At 40.4% G+C, this 22883-nt stretch overlaps 1 protein-coding gene across 3 annotated transcripts in view; it reads left to right on the top strand.

Moving 5' to 3' along the window:
* LOC109043697 (nephrin) overlaps positions 1 to 22883 on the top strand; it is a 407037-nt gene that overhangs the window by 305744 nt on the left and 78410 nt on the right. For all 3 annotated transcript variants that reach the window (XM_072296973.1, XM_072296974.1, XM_072296975.1), the window contains exon 5: positions 9278 to 9481. In XM_072296973.1, the coding sequence (XP_072153074.1) occupies positions 9278 to 9481 (204 nt within the window). The remainder of the gene's footprint in view (positions 1 to 9277; positions 9482 to 22883) is intronic.

Genomic DNA, 22883 nt, shown 5'->3' with positions numbered 1-22883 from the left:
CTGTGCGAAAAAATTAGAGAAGCCACCAGGGAATCGGTCATAAAAGCTTCGAATTTCGTTCTTCTTTCGGTCCCTTCAGCTGCAAAATTATTTTGTACGTAGCTTTGCCGGTCCACAGTGTGCTAAAAAACAGAATAAAAAATAATTAGTTTTGCTCTGAATTCTACAGGGAAATGTTATTTTTTCTCACGAGAATCCAGTAAAAGGTTAAGGATAATCCAGGTTTACATCTAATAATTTTCCCTGCTTCAAAATCCAAATAAAGCAAACAAAATGTCAAGGAATGCCAGATTTTAAGGAATTTAATAAAGGAGTAAGGAAATGAAGGAGTGCTCAGAGGTCAAAATAAACGAAAATTTGTCAAATTTCTCGTCAAAATTCCGAATACAATTTATACCCATGTAAATGAAAACTATGTTTCTAAAAAAGTTCCTTTTTATCATTTGTACATACCTAGTTCCTTTCAGCACAAGTGCGTCGTCAAGTATCTGAGTGCTCAATCAATTCTCTATGAAAATTACTTTTTCCTGCCTCAATGGATCCATTTTATTGTTACTCATTATTCGAATAGCCCATAAGTAATACACAGGGTGTTTCACCAAAAGCAGTATCCACATTGAACATCTTTTGAACGATTGAGAATCTCGAAGAACGCCGAAACTTTCGTTCAATATTTTTGAAGTGAACATCTTTTCCCCGCATTACACTGGGGAAAAAAACACATTGGATCTAAAGTCCAGGCTCTTAAAAACATTGACAAGAAAAAGGACTCTTGATTCAATCAGATTTAAGCTTAAATCAAGAGGAAATCTGCTCAAATTAAGAGGCTTGGTTCTTGATTTAAGCTAAAATCTGATTGAATCAAGAGTATTTTTTCTTGTCGATGTTTTTAAGGGTCTGGACTCTAGATACAATGTGTTTTTTTTTTTCTAGTGTAGCACTTTTTGGCCCCCTATGGAGCATTTCAGCGTTTCTGTATTTTTGAATTCTTTGCAGAGATATTTACGGTATACTTCCCTGTATAACACTCTCTACAATCAGATCATTTCGCATTTAGTGTAGAGGGAAAATGGCGTTTTCGGAGATGATCTGGCAACGACGGAGGAGCGCGACGGCGGTGGCCGCGGCTGCGACACGGGCGGGATCGATCGCACTCGCCAGTTGCGCGTCGTGCCGCCAGGCCGCGCCACCGGCTCGCCGCCCGCGCCCGCCGACTTCAACACCCCCCCTCCCCTTCCACGTCGTCCACGCGGATCCATCTCGCGTTTCCCAACGCGAGAACTTTTTTGTTCCCTCGAAAACTTGTGCTCTCCAAGACTCCCCGCCCCCCTCTCGGGTCATGTACTGAGGGTTCCCTTTGTTTTTTCTTTTTATTCTAATTGTGTGCCATTTTTATTCCGCGTCTTGTACATGTAGAAGTCCTGTTGCTTGGACGCAGTATCTATTTGCCTCTTATTAGAGTATGTTGGCTAGGGTGGCATGAAACGTGAGAAGGAAATGAAAGATTGGAAAGTTCAGTGAAATATTTCATATTTTTTCGGGGCTAGAGTATGCAACCCGCACTCAAACGCACACAAAGAGCGACGCCAAGAATGGCACAATTTGGGTCAGAAGGGATTTTTCTGAAACCGGGCCCAAACGATACCTTATGATACCCTAAAACTCTGGTAAAAATTTTAGCTTGAGTATACGCACGGTTTTTGAGAAATGAGGGGGCAAAGTTGCCAAACCGCCATCATTCTGGACAGCATTTCTACAGCAAAAAGACGGGGAAAATAGACGAAAAAGTTACACCTTTGATGGGTTTCGGCTATAACTCATTGAGCCCTCAAGCATTTAACTGTGTTTAGTTTCAAAAATTTTGGTCGCACAGTGGTCCAAAATGGGGGAAATCGTCGACAAATCAGGATTCTTTGTCAAATTTTTAGAAACGGAGGTAAAATTGTCGGTCTGCTGCAGTTTTCATGGCTAACAATGTTCGTATCGGTCATCAATTCATGAAATTATGTTCAGTATCACAAATTTACATCGCACAGTGGTCAAAAATGGGGGAATTGATGGACAAATTAAGATCCTCTGTCAAACTTTTTAAAAATGAAGTGAAACTGTTGGTCCCCAGTAGAGTTTAGATCCCGGAAAAATTCATGTTTTTAATTTTTTTAATTATTACTACATGTCAGATCGTATTGTTTATAGAACTTTGTTATAGAATAGACTTTGTAGCGTTATCTCAATAAAATATGCAAACTTTCAGAAATTTAAGAAAAAGAAGGAAAAATGGAGAGAAAAAATTGAAAAAAGATTTAAATAGTCAAAAAAAGAATTTAAAGAATTTTTCCGGGATCTAAACTCCACCGGGGACCAACAGTTTCACTTCATTTTTAAAAAGTTTGACAAAGGATCTTAATTTGTCCACTAATTCCCCCATTTTTGACCACTGTGCGATGTAAATTTGTGAAGCTGAACACAATTTCATGCATTGATGACCGATACAAACATTGTTAGCCATAAAAACTGCAGCAGAACGACAATTTTAGTTCCATTTCTAAAAATTTGACAAAGAATCCTGATTTGTCGACGATTTTCCCTCATTTTGGACCACTGTGCGACCAAAATTTTGGAAGCTGAACACAGTTAAATGCTTGGGTATCATAAGGTATCGTTTGGGCCCGATTTCAGAAAAATCCCCGCTGGCCCAAATTGTGCCAAAAAACGGTCGTTTTTGGCGTCTCTCTTTAAGGAAGTTTCAATTTTTACATTTTGCAAAATATGGAAAGAAACCGGTGTTTTTTAATATTTTTCATAAATTTCTGATATTTCATGAAATATTTCAGATGAAATTTCAAGATTTTATTTTTCATGAAATTTTGCCACCCGGATGCTGGCTTCATTTGTGGGGGCGTTAAGACTGCAGAGTCCGCTTCTGATTCGACTAATGGGATTGGTTACTGATTTGGGGCCGAAAGTAATCACGAGGAACTACAATTGCACGGATTACAGAAAGTATTAGACCGGGGCGATTTCAGTGGCGTGGCGTGGATTGCGATTTATCGATTGATCTGCCATTGAAACCTATGTAAAAGGATCGATAAACAGGGTGTTCGCAGCTAACACCATAATAATCGATTCTTTACCACAGGTTATAATGGCATAACAATCGATACATCGCAATTCACGCCACGCCACTGGGTGATTTGAGAGTGCACGACAAAGAACTAACGGAATCATTGGCGAATCCAGCATATTGGCAACATTCAAAACATTTTCCTCCATTTAAGCCTGTGTCGATTCTTTGAGGGGCCAGGTGCGCCGACAAGAATCGATCCTTTAACATAGGCTTAAATGGGGAAATCCGGTGTTGCCAAATTGCCGGATCGGGAAAGGAAGGGAAAAATTTATTAATAACTGCAATTTTTGAAATGGTTCATCGCTCCCAAATCTGAAATATTCCAACCCTCTTTGTAATTTATAAGTTATTGGCCACGGTTTAATAATCGACGGAAAAAAATCGAAGCCGCATAGGCAGAATCGTTTAGAGGAGTAGTTTGTGAACATTTTTGCAAGCAGAAGGAAAGTCCTATTTATGGCTCATCCGCATGGAAGCTCCTATCTGCATAGGGGAAGTAATGGCCCATACATCAGTGGCGTGGCGTGCTTTGCGACTACTGTCATTCAAACTTATGGAAAAGGATCGATAAACAGGGTGTTCGCAGCGAACACTTATTTAATAATCGATTCTTCATAATAGCTTCAAATGTAGATATATCGATGATCGATCATTCACGCCCCGCCACTGAGCTAGAATTAGTAGTACCTGGTAGTACCTTCGTAGCATTCCAAAACGCTGTTCAATTTCAAGTCCAAAAATGAACAGCATTAATTATAATTAGCCCAGTGGTGATTTTTGACACTTGGCAACAAAGTATTTTCTCCAGTTAAATCCTTTTAAAACATCGATTCTATGTATATCGATTCTTATAAATTAGGCAAATTTCTCCTCCTATAGTCGATTGTTTTGCATACATTTAAGTAGAGGAAAATCAGTGTTGCAAAGTTACCAGTATCGCTACTGGATCAGCCTAACTACATAAAAAAATGCGTGATTTCCCCACATGTTTTGATTTCCTTACGAGAAAAGTGAAGAACACTCGGACTTAAAATTCCGTGTCAGTAGTGTGCATGAAGTACAGTTTCTACAATTCATAGTTTTTCAAAAAATCTCGAGACGGCATGATGTTTAGTTTTTTGTTGAAAAAGAGAATAACGCAAGATAGATAATTGTACGCAAACGTGACATATGTAGTTAGGTTGATTTCAGTTAAATCTGTCGAAATTTCAAATTCAACCGGAGTCATATACGACAGATTGAAGTTCACTGTTCAAAAAACGTATAATTTTGAGGAAAATTATCGGAACTTATAATTTTCCATATTTGGGGCTCGAACTTGTGTATGAAATATCCCATCACCGCCTATCAACGCATACATTGATTAAACTATAGTCACCATGTATTCTTTTGGATGGGAAAGGGCGTTTGTCATTGAAAATTGGACGATCCTTTCCCCGTGTTCAATCAGATCTTATTAACTTCAATTGTATTTTCTAAATCTTCAAATCTTCTACACCATAACTTTTCCCAAAAATTCAATACCAACAGAAAAAGTATCCCTTTTCCCCCTCAAGTATGGTGACTTTTTGCTTCAGATACTGGAGAGATTTTGTAGCTGGTTTGATGTTGAAAACGACAATTATTTCGATAGGATTTTTCAAGCCATAGATCCATTTTAGAGAGCATTTTAAGCGAATAAAACCTCGAAATTGGTCACGATGAAAATTCGGTCTCGGCGTGAACATTTGAAAGAATGCGGGGCGTTTCCGTAGAAATGTTGCGGGAATTTCGGAATGTCGGTGAAGATTTCGAGACAATGGAACGAGTTTAATGGCAAGTTCAGCCGCGAGGCAGGAGCTCAGAGCTGGAAAAACAACGCGGAAACCGGAGAATTTCAGCGGAAATTTTGAGGGGGCGGAATCGAAAACTAGGGATTCGAGAGGAGAGCGGCGCTAGAGGGGGGTTGGGCCGCGTAGCGGGCAAGAAGGCCGGAAGGCGCCCGCGGCTTGGCAAGCGTAATAGATTTGCCCCAAGTTACTTTTGACGCGCGTATTTATTCATGGCTTTCCGCGGCTGTCAAACTGTCACTCCGGACCGATCATAAAATAGTGCGATGGCCTAATTAATGGGATCGAATCCCTCACCTCGCCCGAACTTGGGGCGTTACAGTGATTGATCGGGGTCCGATGCAGAAATGAAATCCCGATTTTCCGCCACGCTTGGCTCCCTCCGTACGCCCATCCATCGCACCCTGTTGCGTATGATTTCCATGCATGACCCTGAGAAGAAAAAAAAGCAACGAATTGGCAACACTGTTTTGCCTCAATTTAAATACGTCATGAGTAATCGATCCCAGGTGAGCGATAAAATTCGATCAATTTCCGTAAAGTCTAACGCACGAGCTCAGAATGAAAAATATCATAAATAACTAGGTAAAATTATGACATTTTAATTTTTAGGTACGTAAAACAGGGTGTCTATAAGTCTGAGATTTCCGAAAAGTTTTGTCTTTTTTGACCCAATTTGAGGAAGAAATTCAAATTTTTGAAATTTTTCGAATTTCGTCAAATAGAGGTACTGAAAAAGTACTGAGTTTTACTGAGGAGGAGATACTGAATTTCTTGGGAATGTCCTAAGAAAGCACTGTAAAAGTACTGATTTTTGTCCAGCCTGATTTAGTATACGCCAATGCTCTCATTCGATGACCGTCAAAAGTTCCGGAATTCGGAACTTTTTTGTTTCAATTTCTCCCGTTCTATGGCCGTCAAAAGTTCAAGGATTCTCTTTAGATATTTTTAAAAGTTCCGACTAAGTTCCGGAAAATGCAAAAAAGATCCGGAACCTCTCGGAATTTCAGGAGAAATTCAAAAAAATCTCAAAAGTTCCGGGAAAAATACAAAAAATCTCAAAAGTGCGGGGAAAAATTCAAGAAAACCTCAAAACTTCCGAAATTTGGAACTAGTGCCGGGAGATGGGAACACTGGCAGACACCCTAATATCGACCAATTTCCATAAATAATTCTAACGCACGAACTCAGAATGAATAAATATCATAAATAAATAAAATTATTAGATTTTAAATTGAACGTTCGTAAAAACATCTTACTTTATCACACAATTCGGCAGCCTTGCTATAGCACCACCGCAACAAATCAATCAGATTATAGATGGTGAGTGGCAAATAATTTATCAAAAGAATCCACGCTCCAGAGGCTAAAGGGCTGCCGCTCAAGTAATACGCGAGGAACTCAGAGCTGAGATTGAGATTTTCTTGCGGATCCCTACTAAAAGAAGGGAGGGGGGGATTGTGGCTAGAGGAGGAGGGAGAGAAAGGGATTAAACCTAGCCTTACGTTATCCTTTCGTTTTTAAAAAAGTCATGTTTCTCAACTTTTGTTTTGAAAAAAGTTTTCCTCCTATTTTTTTATTTTTAAACTAAAGAAAATGCAGTATACTTTTTCAACTGCATTTAAAAAGTTAGCGAAAATACGGCCAATGGGCCGTTCATAAATTACGTAACGCTCCAGGGTGGGGAAGGGCGAGGAAAGCGTTACGCCATTTTATGTTTACGTACTAAAGGACAGAGACCTACGTCACAAAAGCGTTACAAAAGTACGCAGTCGCAGTTAGGCATTGTGATTAAAAAACCTGAACGCCTTACATCTCGTGTACGTGTGTTTCACGTGAACCAGCGACCGCACTGTTTGGCGCAATGCGAGAAGTATTTCTGCAGGCTTGTAGGCGCTAATATGGTTTTCGCGACCTCATCGTGTTAGGCGCAATGCGTGAAGTATTCCCGCACTCTTGTAGGCGCTAATACGCGTTTTGCGCCGACCGGCGCGGTGACCGTACTAAGTTTGGCGAGATTGGAAACGATGATACAGCATTGGATTTGAAAGGAACTGTAGAAACAGGGGAGAGCTAATAATTTTGAGGAATGGATGGGTGAAATTGATGAAAGGGTCCAAATAGAGTGCAGAAAAAAATATTCGAATGACGAGTCTATCGCAAATTAAATGAAATCAAGAAGCAGAAGCTACTGCGAGTAATTTTTCACCCGTGAAAAAGAGGATTCCATTGGAGGAAACAACAATGCGCAACAGGATTGCATTTATTTTGCCAGTAAAGAATTGCACTGATGAGTTTGGAAAGGAAAGAAGAACAGGTTTGCGGAAACAAATGAATTAGTTCCCACCTAAGGATGTAAAACTACACTCCTTAAAAAATGGAATACCTTGAGGAGGCATAGGCTAAAAAAAGGCACCAACACGAGTTGTAAGTAGCTTTGATCTCGTCGCTGACGCAAAAACGCACCATATGGTTTATACAGGCAAGTCTTGCGCAACATTCAAATGCTGACAGCTTTGCACAAAAAAGTGCTTGGGTAAAGCACGACAATTCTTGAATTTGTCGTTGAAAGGTTTTTTACTTTTTTTCAGCATAATGCAAGCGGAAACTCCCCAGAAAATAAGTGCTTGGATTCAGCAAATAAGTTAAGCAGCATCATTTAAGAACAAATCTTTCTTTGCGGCAAACAGAATCATCAAGCTTGGCTCCGAGCATTTGTTTTCAGTGCATACTGCAAAATGTAGTCCAATCAGCCTCACGGCCTTCCGGTGAGAAAAAGGCATCAAAAAGTCGGAAAAGCCCCGGAATTTTTCCTCCGAAATCGTGGAGACAGCCCGACCCCCGACCCGGATACTAGCGTGGTAAGCAGGCGGATTATGCGCGGTGGCGTGGCGTGAATTGCGATGTATCGATTGTTATGCCATTTAAACCTACTGTAAAGAATCGATATTTAGGTGTTCGCTGCGAACGCCCTGTTAATCGATCCTTTTGCATAGGTTTAACGGCATAACGATCGATATATCGCAATTCGCGCCACGCCACTGATTATGCGGCGATTACACCCTCGACTTGGCGGCGCACTCTCTCCGAGCGTGTTCTTGATGGGATTCTTTTTCCGCCGAGTTTGATCGTTACCCGGTTATCTCAGTCGAATAATTATTTAAATATTAAAATTAAACCTCAAACGATGGGAAACATGAAAGGTGGAGAGCTGCGGACTCCGTCCCGCCCCCCCCCCCCCTCCGCCGACATGAACCACCCCTCGGAAGCTTATTAGCGGGCGAGTGGGTCCAAGTTCTCCCCGCACGTGAGACGGAGAGATCGAGGCGCGGAGAGAGGGGTGTGCGAGCCCCCCGTCCCCCCCTCCGTGGCGCCTCGGCCCCCTCGCTGGCGGAAATCCCCTCGCCGTAATTGCCTTTCATGCAACATCAAATGAAGTTCAAGTATGAAGTGTGACAATTTCTTCCGCTTCCCCTCGTGTGTTCTTCAAAACGTGAGAGCCTCGCTTTTTTCGGATGGTTTCAACGCGCCTCGTGTCTGATGAGCGTGTGCGGTGGTGTTACTTAACCTTAAAATTCATTTTAAATGGATCGCACTCAGAAAAATGGAACTAGCTCGATTGCAGTTTGTTTCTCAAAAATCGTGCAACTTCTTATTTTCTTTTAAAAACCCTTAATATGTGCACGGTATTAAAATTTGAACAATTATTTTCCTTTAGAATTAACAATGTTTTGGTGGGAAGTGAGACAATCGACGTAGGTGAAATTGGCAATCGAAAACGATATTTTCTGTCCAGTCATTAATTCGGCTTAAAAAATGTTCACTCATTTGAGCCTTTTGACAGTCATGCAAACATGTCAAGAAGAAACCAACCTACTGATAATTTTTTTCCATCATAATACATACTGGTGCAATATATATATAACATACATAATACTGGTGCTGCTTGTTGTGATTCGAATCAGATTTCACGCAGAGAAGAAGTTTGAAATAAAATAAACGGAAAACGCTATTTTCTTTCTCGTGCGTTGAATTTAGTGCTTTTCAAAGTGTTTACCTACCATGTTTTGCGTGAAAATTTGATGCATGATGGTATCCGATTCCGTTGGTTGTACCTATGATGTGCAGATAATGATTAGATAAGTCATATGATTCTAAACACCAAGTTTAATGTTTCCTTTTTAAATTTTTACTTAGAAAGCAAATTCAAGCCACGAGATGTTCGGAAATCAAATACTTAGCCAGCTAGTTCTTACCTGTCCAGTAATTTTCTACATTTTACAGGATGTTTTTTTATTTCCTTTTTTGTTTTGATGTGCAGGGAAACCGAAGCCATCGGTTTGGTGGCATAGAGAAGGAACTAAAATGGGAAGTCCAGACGTGATCAACTCGAAAGGCGAGGTCATGAGCGAAGTGACCTTGCCCAGGTTAGGGCGCTCGGACCTCCATTCGGTCTTGACCTGCGTGGCAGCCAATAACAATCAATCTCGCCAATTGTCCGCCTCAGTACAAATAGATATGAACTGTAAGTATTGTTCTTTGTTTTTTTCCTTTTTTCTGATTGTTTATTGGCTTACGTTTCATGGCATTGGCAGCATGTTCGTTCGATGAATGCAATTATTTTGTTGGAACTTGGAAGTACTAAGAAACCAGTCGAAAATGTCAAAAGTCGGTGGGAATTCCAACAAACCGGTATAATATACGATCAATTGATGTAAAACGCCGAACATCACAGGACATTACGGCGGTTCAGTCGAACTTATCAACGTCAGTTTATCAAGAACTCAGGATTTAGATCCACCACAATGTGGCAATTTATTATCATTCTCTCAAAGCACAGCCCTAGAACATCGGATAATTTTTCATGAACTAATTGCAAACTTATTCTCTAGTCTCCATGTCAAAGAAGAAGTGCGGTCTCCCCCAATCCAATTTTTGAGAGAATCTGTAAAAAAAAATGATATGCAATTTTTAATCACGTTAAAAATTATTTTCCCATTCCCACTGCCCCCAAGAGAGAATTTTCATCTCTCTTTTCCTCACTTCCCTTATTTACGTCTTCCTTGTCCCTCTTTCCCTTCAACCACGTCTTATTTCCCTCCTTTTCTTTTCCTTTCCCTCCATCATATTTGACTCTTCATTTGTGATATACATCTCTACTCGAAGTATATCAGGAGTCTTAAAATAGGGCACATATGTGTCTCTCCAAAATTCCTCATGTAGGTATGATACTGTCGCTTAGTTCCATCCAATTATTACATGCATTGTGTATAAATGATCCGCATTGATCAGTGGCGTGATGTGCTTTGCGATAAATCGATTGATCTGCCATTTTAACCTATGGAAAGGATCGATTAACAGGGTGTTCGCAGCGAACACCTTAATAATCGATTCTTTACAGTAGCTCCAAATGGGGAAATATCGATAATCGATCATTCCCGCCTTGCCACTGGCATTGATCGAGTATAACTGACTCGATTGGATCGAATCAGAATCAAATACAAATCCTCTATCTGCAAAAAACTTAGATTGACAGCTGTGGATTGAGAAATAACACTTTCTGTATAGATTGCACTGGAAAAAAAACACATTGGATCTAGAGTCCAGACTCTTAAAAACATCGACAAGAAAATATACTCTTGATTCACTCGGATTTTTCTTAAATCAAGAAGGAAGCCTCTTAATTTGAGCTGATTTCCTTTTGATTTAAGCTTAAATCTGTTTGAATCAAGAGCATTTTTTCTTGTCAATGTTTTCAAGAGTCTGGACTCTAGATCCAATGTGTTTTTTTCCAGTGTGTATTTTAATGAATAAATTATATTTCCGTAAAATAATTAAATAAAAAAGTAAAAAATAAAAATCCTCTGGGATGTAACATGATAAAAAGTTAAACATTTTCAAGAAAAGTTACCTTTGAGCAAAAGGAAAGCAACGCTGGAAAGCTCACACGGCGTTTCCTCGTATCAAACCAGAAAAAAGAGACGATCGTGGGTAAAAGGGGTGTTTCTTCTTCTTCTTCTTCTTCTTCTTCTTCTTCTTTTTCATCCAAATGAGGAGCGTTAAAGGAGAGGACGTAGTATCTTCAATTGGATATGGGACGTTAGCGGTGTGAAATTGGACTGTGATGGAGGCTCATCCGGGGACATAACTGACCCCGTTTGCCGGAACCTAGCCCGGATGACTCCGGGGATGGCGGACAGTCGTGAAGCGTGAAATAAAAGAATAATGACCGATAATAACCACTTTATGAGCCTTTTGAGTCCGGCCTCCGACTTCGCGTTCTGCATGTTACGCGCGACCACCGCCACTCCCAGCATTGTCGCCAGATCTGGCTGAAAATTCAACACATTTCCCCATTTAACTCAGTGTAAAATATTAACGGTTTTCACACAATCTGGCAACACGGACTCCCAGTCAGGGATGCATTTCCCGTTGAAAAGTCGAGCTTGCAAACAGACTGATTTTTTCTCATCGTCCCTTACTTTGTCTTTATCTCCTCTTCCTCGTTCCTTGATCCTTTTGTCGTTTTTTTATTCATTCTTGCCCTCATATTTTTCCCTGTCCTCTTCTTCTACTTTTTCATAAAGACTATGGTTAAAATTAGCATACTAGTGGTTCTCCGCATGAACTTTTGATTGAAACAGTGAGAGTGAAAATACAAGAACTCGAAAGAATAAAAATGTTCGAGAGACATTAAACTCTGTGCAATAGGTGAAGAAATTAGTGTAAGTAAAAACTTTGTCGGTGACAAGGGAAAAGTACCTACAGACACTTCTTAAAGGTCCAAGTTGCAATGATTGCGCATTATTAATGAACTTTATGAAAATTGGCATACTAAAGTTATCTAATCGGTGTGTTTTCATTCTCACTGATTCAATTATTAGCAATCATTACCAATTGTTGGTCATGACGTCGAATATGATGTCATTTTCGACTCCCATGATCTGACGCACTCTTTCATTGCGGACCCGATCTCTCCTAGAAATTCCTGCAGACCTCCTCCAGAAATTCATTTCCGTTGCTCTTAACATCCCCTGTGTCCGTTCCTTCAGCTGCCAAACTTCACATCCATATGTAATACTTTTGACTGCAACGATGTGAATTCTCCTCTTGTTCTCTTTGGAAATCCGCGGATCCCAGAGGTAACCGGAGCGTTTTAAATTTGCGTAAAAGATACGAATTTTTAAAATATTTTGTACTCGGTTTTAGAGCTACTTTCTCGCGTTTTTTATGTGCGCACCCTTTTTCACGGGTTTTTTACTGTAGAAAAATTGTATTTGCAAGTCGAAATTCGCTCAAGGTTTAGTGACCCATTCCTCCCCCTATGTAGGCACTTCGGTAGTAGGGTAGTTGCTCGTAATCTTCTTCGCCCCTTTTTACTCTCTTTCTTTTCGTATACTTTCGCGCCGAAAAACCATGGAGTTGGAGCCGGTGGACCCAACCCTTATGACACTACGCCAGTGTCGTAAAGAACAAACGTGGGATTCCGTCCTGCGGGGGAAGGAATTCAAAACAGAAACAGACGGTGGAACCCCCGCGCCGCACAGTGGGTCGGGTCAATTAGAGAGGTCGGACATGAAACTTTCAACTCAGTTGCGTGGCGTGCTTTGCGATATATCGATTGATACGCCACTCAAATCTATGAAAAAATATCGATTATCAGGGTGTTCGCAGCGAACACCTAAGTAATCGATTCTTTACCATAGCTTCAAATGGCGAGATATCGATAATCGATCATTCAGGCCTCGCGCCACTGTTTCAACTGGACCGAGTTCATCAGAAAGATTCCAACTCACATCAAGTTGAAACTGAGAAAAAGAGGTTTGAAGTTTGATTCCTGCATAAGGCTTAATGTAGGAAATGAACTTAAACCCCTCTTCTCACAGATTAATTTCTGTTTTTCAACTTGCAGTTTTTGGCAGGAGAAAACTCACATCTAGTGGAACTTGAAAACATTCCTAACTCAATTTTTTCGAAAATGTGGGTTAGTTCGCCTTTCTGATAAACTCGATCCAACTATAACTACAAATTTTGATGTTTATTTCGTCACATTTTAAATTTCAAGGGGTGCTCCTGTAAGAAAATTTCACAAAAAAACCAATGGAACCACTTTTAGAACATTAAAGTTTTGCATAGACGGAGTTTTAAGCGTTTAAAGTTTCCAAATGTTGCCCGACCTCTCCGATTGACTCGATCCACTGTGCGCCGCTGTGAACACGCCGAGGCCGAACTGCTGCGCGTCCTGCGCAAGTATAAAGTAAAACGAAAGTTGCTTATATTTTACAGGTTAAAAGATGCAAAGTTATAAGTTGAGTCTTTGTAGCCCCGGCTTAATGTAATTTATGTTAAGCCCCTCCTTCGTAGACAAACACGAGTGTTTCGCCGGCTAAAGCAGCGCTTAATAATCAGAGACACGTAGATGCAAAAACATTGTTCCAGCATTTCGAGCAGGAGTTTGAGTTATTGTAGCGTTTATTCCTCCCCCCGTTCGCGTCCGCTGCCTCCTCTTTGAAACTCTCACTCTATTATCATTTCCTCTCTGCGCCACTTCTTCTCCTTCCTTCCTCGCCAACTTTTATTGTGAGGCCGTCTTCGCACGGTCAAAACGCCAACTGGAAATGCCTCTCCACGCCTTTTTTCAGCCTTTTTTTTGGCCAGCGGCGAGCGCATGACTCCATTTCAGCCCTGTGGACTGATTGTTGAAATTTATATATAATTAAGGGGCTTGCAAGACAAGGCGCATAAGTGCAGTTTCTGAAAAAATTGATTTATTAATTATTACAAATAACTCCAGCATTAATGCATCTTCTGTGAAAAACTCGCCCCCAAATTCCAATTTTTAAGCATCAAAAAGTCGGTTTGAACTTTCTTTCCACCATAAGGATCCGTGTGATTTCGAAACTTTAAGCTCGTAAAGATAGCAATGCCACAGTTTCAATTGGACGTATTTCTGCCGAACGGAACTAAGTGCATGAAGACATGATCCCTGAGACCCATAAAAATGTATCCAAAACAGGGCTCGAGGGCTTACGCCATAATGCCCATAGCTCCGTTTGGCAGAAATTCGTCTAATTTTGATTATTCTAAATTATTTTTTCTCGCTAGAGCTGAATTCTCTAGCCCATCGGAAAGTAGCTTAAACTGACATATTTACTTTCCTGAAAAATTTTGAAAGGGAATGAAGAAAATTGACTCTCCGCTGTTCATTTGCTTTCAAGTACACTTAATTTTTAATTGACCCCTCAAAAACCGTATAACATCGCTATCCTTCCATTCCACAGTCCCTGGGAAGCTTAACAAAGGGGCCTTTGAAAGAAGGAACAATATTGAAGTTGAACGAGGAAGTTTAGGTCAACGCGGGCGCAAATTTTTCCTGATTTATTATCCGGTAATTAAATTAAGAAAAGTTGGCCGGCGGCGGTGCGCCACGCCACGTTCCGACGCCGACTGCCGTTGACGGGAACAAAAGGAGCCCGGATGAATAATTTATTGACCGTATCTGACAAGTCCACGACCATCAACCGAGACAGCGGAAAGAAACGGAAAGTTTCCCAAGGCCCCGAAAGGACTCGCCTTTTGTCGTAGGCCAGCTCCCGGGGAGATAATCTCGTGCCCCTTCCCCCGACCTCTCGACCCCCTTCTCGTCTATTTCTCGTTTCCTCGCACACTGGATCGAGTCAATAGAACACGGAAAAAACTATATGGAGCTAAGAACTAACTGTTTAGATCAAATGGAGCCAGCTAGTAAGGCAGTAGCGCTGAGACCTACAGTCCGTAGGACTGGACCCTAAAGTTTACTGCCATACTAGCTGGTTCCATTTGATCTAAACAGTTAGTGCTCAGGCACTATATCGTTTTTTCCGTGAGTAGGTCGGACAAAATTTGGAATTATTAAACACTTATAACTCCGTTTTTATAAAATTTTGAGGTTCTAAAAGTGCTTCCATTGGTTTCCTCGTGAAATTTTCTTCTGGAAGCACCCCTTGAAATTTGAAATGTGACGAAATAAACATCAAAATTATGCAGTTATGGTTGGACCGAGTTTGTCAGAGAGGAACTAACCCACATTTTCGAAAGAATTTAGTTAAGAATGTTTTCGAGTTCCACTAGCCGTATGTTTTCTCCTGCCAAGAACTGAAAGTTGAAATCTGTGAGAAGGATGGGTTAAAGTTTACTCTCTACATAGAGCCTTATGCAGGAATAAAACTTAAAACCTCTTTTTCTCAGTTTCAACTTAATGTGGGTTATTGCGGTTCCCACTGAGAACAGTGGATTCTCATATCCGCTGTTCTTACAAATAACATGGTTTTCAGTTCATATCTCGCCAAAAAATTACGCTGGAAGTCTGAAACTTTGCACAGGCATTTTTGAGGGCTCCAGAATTCGGAAATAGCGTTTGCCCTAAAAATGGCGGATGTCAGGAAATTTTCTTCTGGAGGCACCCCTTGAAATTTAAAATTTGAGGAAATAAACATAAAAATTTGCACTTTTAGTAAAAAAATGTAGGTCTGACCTCTCTAAATGACTCGATCCACTGTGCGTTGGGTCGCACACAAGCCAAGCCCGAGCTCTCATTCAATTCACAGACTGAAATTACGCCTAAGTTGTAAAAGTTCGCGTCTCTACCCGCTCAACCCACCTGTCCAGTCCGTCTCTATTCCTCTCGCTACCACTCTCGTATTTCAATACCCTACGTGCCCGCGGCATTGGCGGATCCAGCCAATTGGCAATATTGTTTTCCTTTATTTAAACCTATGAAAATGTATCGATTCTTGGAGGGGCCATGTGTTCCGACAAGAATCGATTTTTTAACATAGGTTTAAAAAGAGGGAATCCAGTGTTGTCAAATTGCTGGATTTGCCTCTGGACTTCGGTCGTAAAGCGCGATAATCTTGGTATCCTCGAATTTTATCGAACAGTTTAGTAAAAAAAAATGGACGTTTTTCTGCTTAAAGGAACCAGAAACGGGTGGGAAAGAAGGAATGTGCTCGTTAGTTAAGGGCCGTAAGAATGAATGGGAATTATAAAGCGCCAGTGACGTCAGCATCGACGCCGGCACCGGAGACCCACACGGGGACGGGAACTAGGTTAACCTAGAATCAAAACGGGCACTCGCATCGCAAAAAAATGGACTTCCTGCCAGTGGCGTGGGGTGCTTTGCGATATATCGATTGTTATACCATTTAGACCTATGGAAAAGGATCGATAAACAGGGTGTTCGCAGCGAACACAATAATCGATTCTTCACCGTAAGTTTAAATGACAGAACAATCGATACATCGCAATTCACGCCACGTCACTGCTTCCTGCTCGTCGAGATCGTTCAAAATTACGTGTGTCTAAATGAGCGATGCCGTTGCAGTAAGTCTGCTTTTTATAGAATTTCAGTCAGTTTTTTAGAGTTTTATAGATTTAATCAGCATTTTGGTGCCTAATCTTTAGATTTTAATAGTTTCGGGAATTTAATGTTAGTAGTTTTTCGAGAAATTTACCACTAAAATCCGCTGAAATCCCTCCACTGCTTTGCTTATGAACGTTTTTTCGCGCGCTTCATGCAAGCTTCAAATCGCGTGACCAATCAGAAAATGAATAGTCAATTTTGTGTTTGGTGAATCGCCTCTCCGCGTAGGTCGTGAACCGTGTTCAAAACTCACAGGCGCCAACGCGTCAAATGCGCTCAAGAAATCGACCATGGCGCCTAAAAAATGATGGCTCTGCGCCAACGTGGCCCCTAAAAATCCTCCCTCCCCCCCAAAAAAATCCTAATTTTTCTTTTTTGTGAATTTTCAAAATTTCCCCCAAGTTACAGCTACTAGTTCTGTGACTAAAACATCTTGCGTCTAATTTTTTACTATATGCGCCGTGATATAAAGTCAATCTGGCTCCCAAAAAGTCTTCAATGGCCCCTAAAAATCGAGCTTGATGCGCCACATGGCTCCTAAAACTCAAAGGTGAGTTTCGAACACTGGTCGTGAATGCGAGTACCCGCTTTGATTCTACAAATATGTTACCCTAACAGGAACGATCTCCAACTCATGAGCCCCTTGTCCTCGTCGCTCTTGTCACATATCCACGGCTCATGACCGCAGCATATTTTGGCGCTTAGTTCCGTTTGATTTAATGTCAAATCCCACCTCAAAAGAGTCCGCGTAACCGTCCCTCTATGAAATAATACTTTTTCTAAAGCAATTCGGCAATAACCGGTGTGACTCAGTTCTCTTCCAACAGATACCGCTCAAGACTTACCCTGTCAGGCAGTCCATTGACCCACTTGTAACATTAAGCGGGGCAAAATATAGGTGGAAATATTTCCGGAAGCGGACTCATTTTCGTTACTCGCGTCTTGAAGACTCAGCTTGTCAATAGCGTCGCTACACGGTAACACTCGCCGACGTCAAAAGGGTCTCGACGTTCCCCCCAAGTGACGGCATGTCGCTAGCGAGTTTTCCCCCGTCTGCGAGAGCAACATAGCGATGTGTGTGAAGGAGGCGGGGGGGAGGAGGGGGAGAAATCAATTAATTAAAGAGAAGAATAAGACTCAGACAATGATAACTGCACGCGGTAGTTCAATTATATAGAGGCAACATTCCCTCCGGGACTTCTGCCACGATATTACTCTCGATTCCCGGCAGTGTGCACCTGTTTATTCGCTCCGCGTCAGCTACAGATTTTCTTTGCGGTTCATTGATTTCTCTCCAGTTTTCGTTGATGTCACTTATTGACGTTCGGCGCGTCGACTGAGACCCTCGCAAACTCACGGAGGCTCGGTGTATTGAGGTCCGTGCTCTGCCGTGCTGAGGAAAAATGCCGTATGGGCATTCGAGCGTTGGCGAATTTCCTCGTTTAAAACATGTATTTTTGACGACATGCATTTTCAACTTCACTTACGTCAACTAACTTTTTTTGTTGGTCATGTTTGGAAGAAGAAAAAAAAATTAAGTGCTCTAGAAAGGTAAACTCCATTCGAGCAGTTCCCTTCATTCCAATTTGATCAACATAATACAATCGAGAGTGCTAAAGATTTTGACGATTTCTATCAGTGCCAGTCAAATGTACCACCTCTTTGCAAAAATGCACTCAATTTTGCCATTGGACTTACCTAGATTCTAGGATCTCTACAATGACAGATTCCTGTGGAGAGTAGGAGTCGCAGAGCGCCCTAGCGCGCCGTAAAAGCGGCTTATACATACATACTTACCTAGATTCCGGATTTCAGAACACGATCTTTCGATACCGTCACCTTAAAATTTTCTCAAATATTAAATCCAGAGATATATATTTTTCACTCAATTGAGGCTTAAATTTTTGTCGCGGGAAATAATGGGCATGAAAACCGCGCAAAATACCTTAAAATACAGCAGTTAACAGGTTGGCATGCTTTATTTGGTAGAGCAATACGCTTGAGTTAGGTTCCAACCTAAGAATACAACTATATCAACTTCGGTGTGTTGCACAGTATCACGCGCAATTGAAGGCGTTTTATATTGGTTCGATCGCGACCTACGGAGAGCAGAGTCTTGATAGGTTGACTTTGCTTTTTGCGCTGCGTACGTCAGATCCAAAATGATGAGCAATTTTCACTTGTTTTTGTTACGAAGAGCCTAAAATGACATTTTGTATTAATATAAATAAGCATTCAACTTCATTTTAAACAAATGTTGAAAGTCTGAATTTTGTGTGCCGAGACGTTCCTTTTCTATGTGAAGGACATTACAAGGGCGTACATTAGGTTTTAAATGGTTAAATTTTCCTTCTTAGAGGAAAAAAATACGCAAGGAATAGACAGCTTTGACTACAAGTTTCTTTCGCATGCTTGGTTTATTCTAAGATTTCAAGATACATTGTGACCTTGCTTTGAGAAATCTAAACATACGTACGCACATTTAGTCGATTTTTTTATGGAACTCAAGTTTTCAGCAGTGTCGATTTTGCAAATCGGCAACACTGCTTATCCTTCATTTAAATCCATTGAAAATATCGATTTTAGATGAGGCGAGCTGCCTTACCAAGAATCGATTATTTTACATACATTCAATTGGAGGGAAAACAGTGTTGCCAACTTCAGGAATCGCCACTGGTTCTCAGGCAAAAAGTATTTAGGAAGGTTACAGAAAGACCAAAATTCACATATATTTCCAAGTTTCTGTATGAAATATGTTTTCATTTGAAAAATAAAGTGTATCAAAAAACTGCAGAATCGCAAACTTAGATACTATAGTGCATTTAAATGGTTCCAATTTCGATTTATTTCGTATATGTGATATAAAATTCAACAAGTTTTTACTTCCAGCACTTTTAATCCATCTAGAGGCGAATCCAGCAAGTCGGCAACACGGGATTTTCTCCATTTAAAGCTATGCTAAAAGATCGATTCTTGTCGGAGCACCTAGTCCCTCCAAGAATCGATACATTTCCATGGGTTTAAATGGAGCAAATACAATGTTGCCAATTTGCTGGGTCCGCCAATGAATTCATTTTGAGATTCCGAAGGCAATCGAGGAGGGTGCTGAGAGCGTGAGTTTTACCGATAAATAAAAATGCCCCGACGAGCGTTCATAGAAACGAATCAAATTAGAATAATCGCAAGTGCGGCTTGATTACCCCACGTGCTTACGGTGACTCGCATTGTTTTATGGTTTTTCTCGGTGGACCAGGCATTAAGTGTAATAGCGAGCGATTAACTGTAATCGTTCCTATGATCGAGAAATTATGCTGGTAACATGCCTTATAGCTCTCCCTCTGAAAATTGTTTTCCAAACATTTACTTGTTAAAAACGTCCTTTTGAAATTAAGACGAAAGTATGGAATTAATCGCTCAGGGAAATTCGAGTCCCTTTATAGAGAGAGTTGAAACAACGCGACTCGTGGATGTCGCAAACGGGAATAAAGATTACACAAATCGGACGTTTGCTGTAATCTTCGATCAACCCATTCCCGAATTCTTGTCTCCATTCCCACTCTCACTTCATTTGTTTCTTGCCGTACCTCCTATTCCCCAGTCCATTCCTGTTTATAATCTTTGCAATCTTTATTCCCGTTTGTGACACTGTGAAGGCCTAAAATACGGGAACCAATCAGAAATGGATTCGCAGTGTCTTTACTCTCAGTATAAAGGGACTTAATGGGAAATGAGCGCGCTCGTTAACGGGCGACTGGCCACATTTATTTATGGTACTATGCGTCATTTTATCTGTCGAGGGGTATGTTGGTGATTTGTGGGTTTATTTTTGAATTGAATGCCAATGGTGTAACTCCCAAACCACTTTAGTCGGTTTGCAACGTTGCAGACTTCCTATCATACTTCATTTTTTAAATGGGTAGCTACTTAGCGTCAAAACTTAAAAAATCCGTCATTTTTCTTCCACGTCTGAAATAAATGGTAGTAAATTTTCAAGGAATTATGATGATTTTCTCTCCCTCGAAAAAATAAAATAGGAGTGGAGATTTTTAACGAGATACGTGGTTTGGGAGTTTTACCTTCATCGTCAAATGGACCACATTTTGCAATTTGTAACGATAAATTCTAGCCCGGTTTAAAAACAACGTATGTGCCAATGGTTTCCCTATGCGCATAAGTGTTTTTCCAGAAGAGCCAGAATTTATTGTTCCAAATTTTAAAATGCAGTCCAAATGTTTTGTTGTATTATACAACTCTGAGCTTCAGTTTAAGACTTAACCAAACATACTCTTTGTAACTTCACCTGTACATTTGCACACGTTCAAAGTAGGACCCTTTTTTACTGAGTGCCATGATGACGTCACAATACCTTCTTCTACTGTGTGACTGATATGGCCATCAGTGTCTTGATCATCGCAACCCATTTGAACAAAATACGCCAATTTCCAACTTTTAATTGGAGGATGTTCTACAAGATAAATTTGCGTTTCGTTACAAATTGATCGATTGTTAGAATATTTTGGCTCCTTTTACAGGTGATGAGCCTCTTTAACTATATGTACCATTAAAACTTCTTTTAACCTCATATTAAGATTCAAAATCCGCAATTTTGAATTATGGCGTAAAATACAATCATGTCTCCTGTTCGATTGATTATTATGATAATCGGTATCAAAGGATATTTTTTGACCGGGACTGTCCTTCACATAGAAAAGGAACGTCTCGGCACACAAAATTCAGACTTTCAACATTTGTTTAAAATGAAGTTGAATGCTTATTTATATTAATACAAAATGTCATTTTAGGCTCTTCGTAACAAAAACAAGTGAAAATTGCTCATCATTTTGGATCTGACGTACGCAGCGCAAAAAGCAAAGTCAACCTATCAAGACTCTGCTCTCCGTAGGTCGCGATCGGACCAATATAAAACGCCTTCAATTGCGCGTGATACTGTGCAACACACCGAAGTTGATATAGTTGTATTCTTAGGTTGGAACCTAACTCAAGCGTATTGCTCTACCAAATAAGACATGCCAACCTGTTAACTGCTGTATTTTAAGGTATTTTGCGCGTGTTTCATGCCCATTATTTCCCATGACGAAAATTTAAGCCTCAATTGGATAAAAAATATATATCTCTGGGTTTAATATTAGCGAAAATTTTACGATGACGGTATCGGAAGATCGTGCTCTGAAATCCGGAATCTAGGTAAGTCCGATGGCAAAATTGAGTGCATTTTTGCAAAAAGATGGTTAATTTAACCGGCACTGATAGAAGTCGTTAAGACCATTAGCACTCTCGATTGTATTATGTTGATCAAATTGGAATGAAGGGAACTGCTCAAATGGAGTTTACCTTTCTTTCAGACGTTGCCAAGTTTCCTCCGATAAAAACCGAATTTACTGGAAAAATCTTGATTATTGTTTTCCCAAATTTTCAGACAATCATGTGCGCAATTTAATCTAAAATTGCTGAAAATTTCGAGGAAATTTGAATTTCGTACAATTTGAATTACCTAAATTGAGTTTAACAAAAAAGAAAAACTTAACATTCTTAAGAAAAAATGAGGTCATGGATAATTCTGTATGCTCGAAAATAACATTAAAATCTTTTGCCAAAAAATCGAAGCCCATGAATAATTTTTCGAATTCCAAATACAGACTCAAAGTTCTAATTTTTCTAAGTGTTTTAGAAGGAGGAAACTGTAAGCCTATCTTTCCTCATCATTAATCCAATCGATTTGATCTGTTAAATACAATCAGTCAAACTGGCGTACGTTAGTAGAAACTACAGCTACTCGTTAATTGTTTTTAACACGCAACAATTTCGGAGCGAATCCTCCCTCCTCCCTCTCCTCTTTCCTCTCCTTCACCAGTTTCAAGGTTTCCATCGCGTTCTTCACCCTGGTAGTTTATTCATTATCTCCGTCAAAATATATAGCGTATTAATTAACGTAAGAATCTTGTGCAAGCACGGAGACAGGAACTCCACGCCGAAGTTTCGTACTTTTAATATCTCGTTTCCGAATCCACTCTGAAGGAGTTACTGTGCACTTCAACAGGTCTATTTGCTCTGCTCGACGGAGGGGAAACTTTTTTACGCACTAAATTAAAGTTTTTAACCTACGACTCCGTAATAACTAGCGTGAAAAGGTTTGAAGGAAACTTTCCATTGAAGAGCCCGTAACGACCCGAACTTGGGCGGATTGAGTGGCACCTTTTCGAGGTGAAGTCATCGCTGAGCCGAGGTAAAAGCGTATCTCTGTTCCCGCTCAAGCCCTGGAGAGTACGAAGTTTTATGGAAAACGGTGCTTATCTTGAAATGCAGTTAGGTTCTTTTTGAGTACGAAGCGACGAAGTTATTTCGCGAGAGATCTCTATCGAAGGTTCCAAGTATTCCCGTCGGGCATTCAACCTCTTGTTTTGAGGGTGCGCTCATTAAGTTCTTTGACGGTGAAAGTCAAAAAACGCGCATCTTGCTGTGCAACGTTGCAGATTTTTTAATTATATTCTCTAAAAATAAACCAGTG

This window comes from Bemisia tabaci, chromosome 2 (assembly GCF_918797505.1).
Source record: "Bemisia tabaci chromosome 2, PGI_BMITA_v3".
Classification (NCBI taxonomy): domain Eukaryota; kingdom Metazoa; phylum Arthropoda; class Insecta; order Hemiptera; family Aleyrodidae; genus Bemisia; species Bemisia tabaci.
This window is presented reverse-complemented; position numbering and strand designations above follow the sequence as displayed.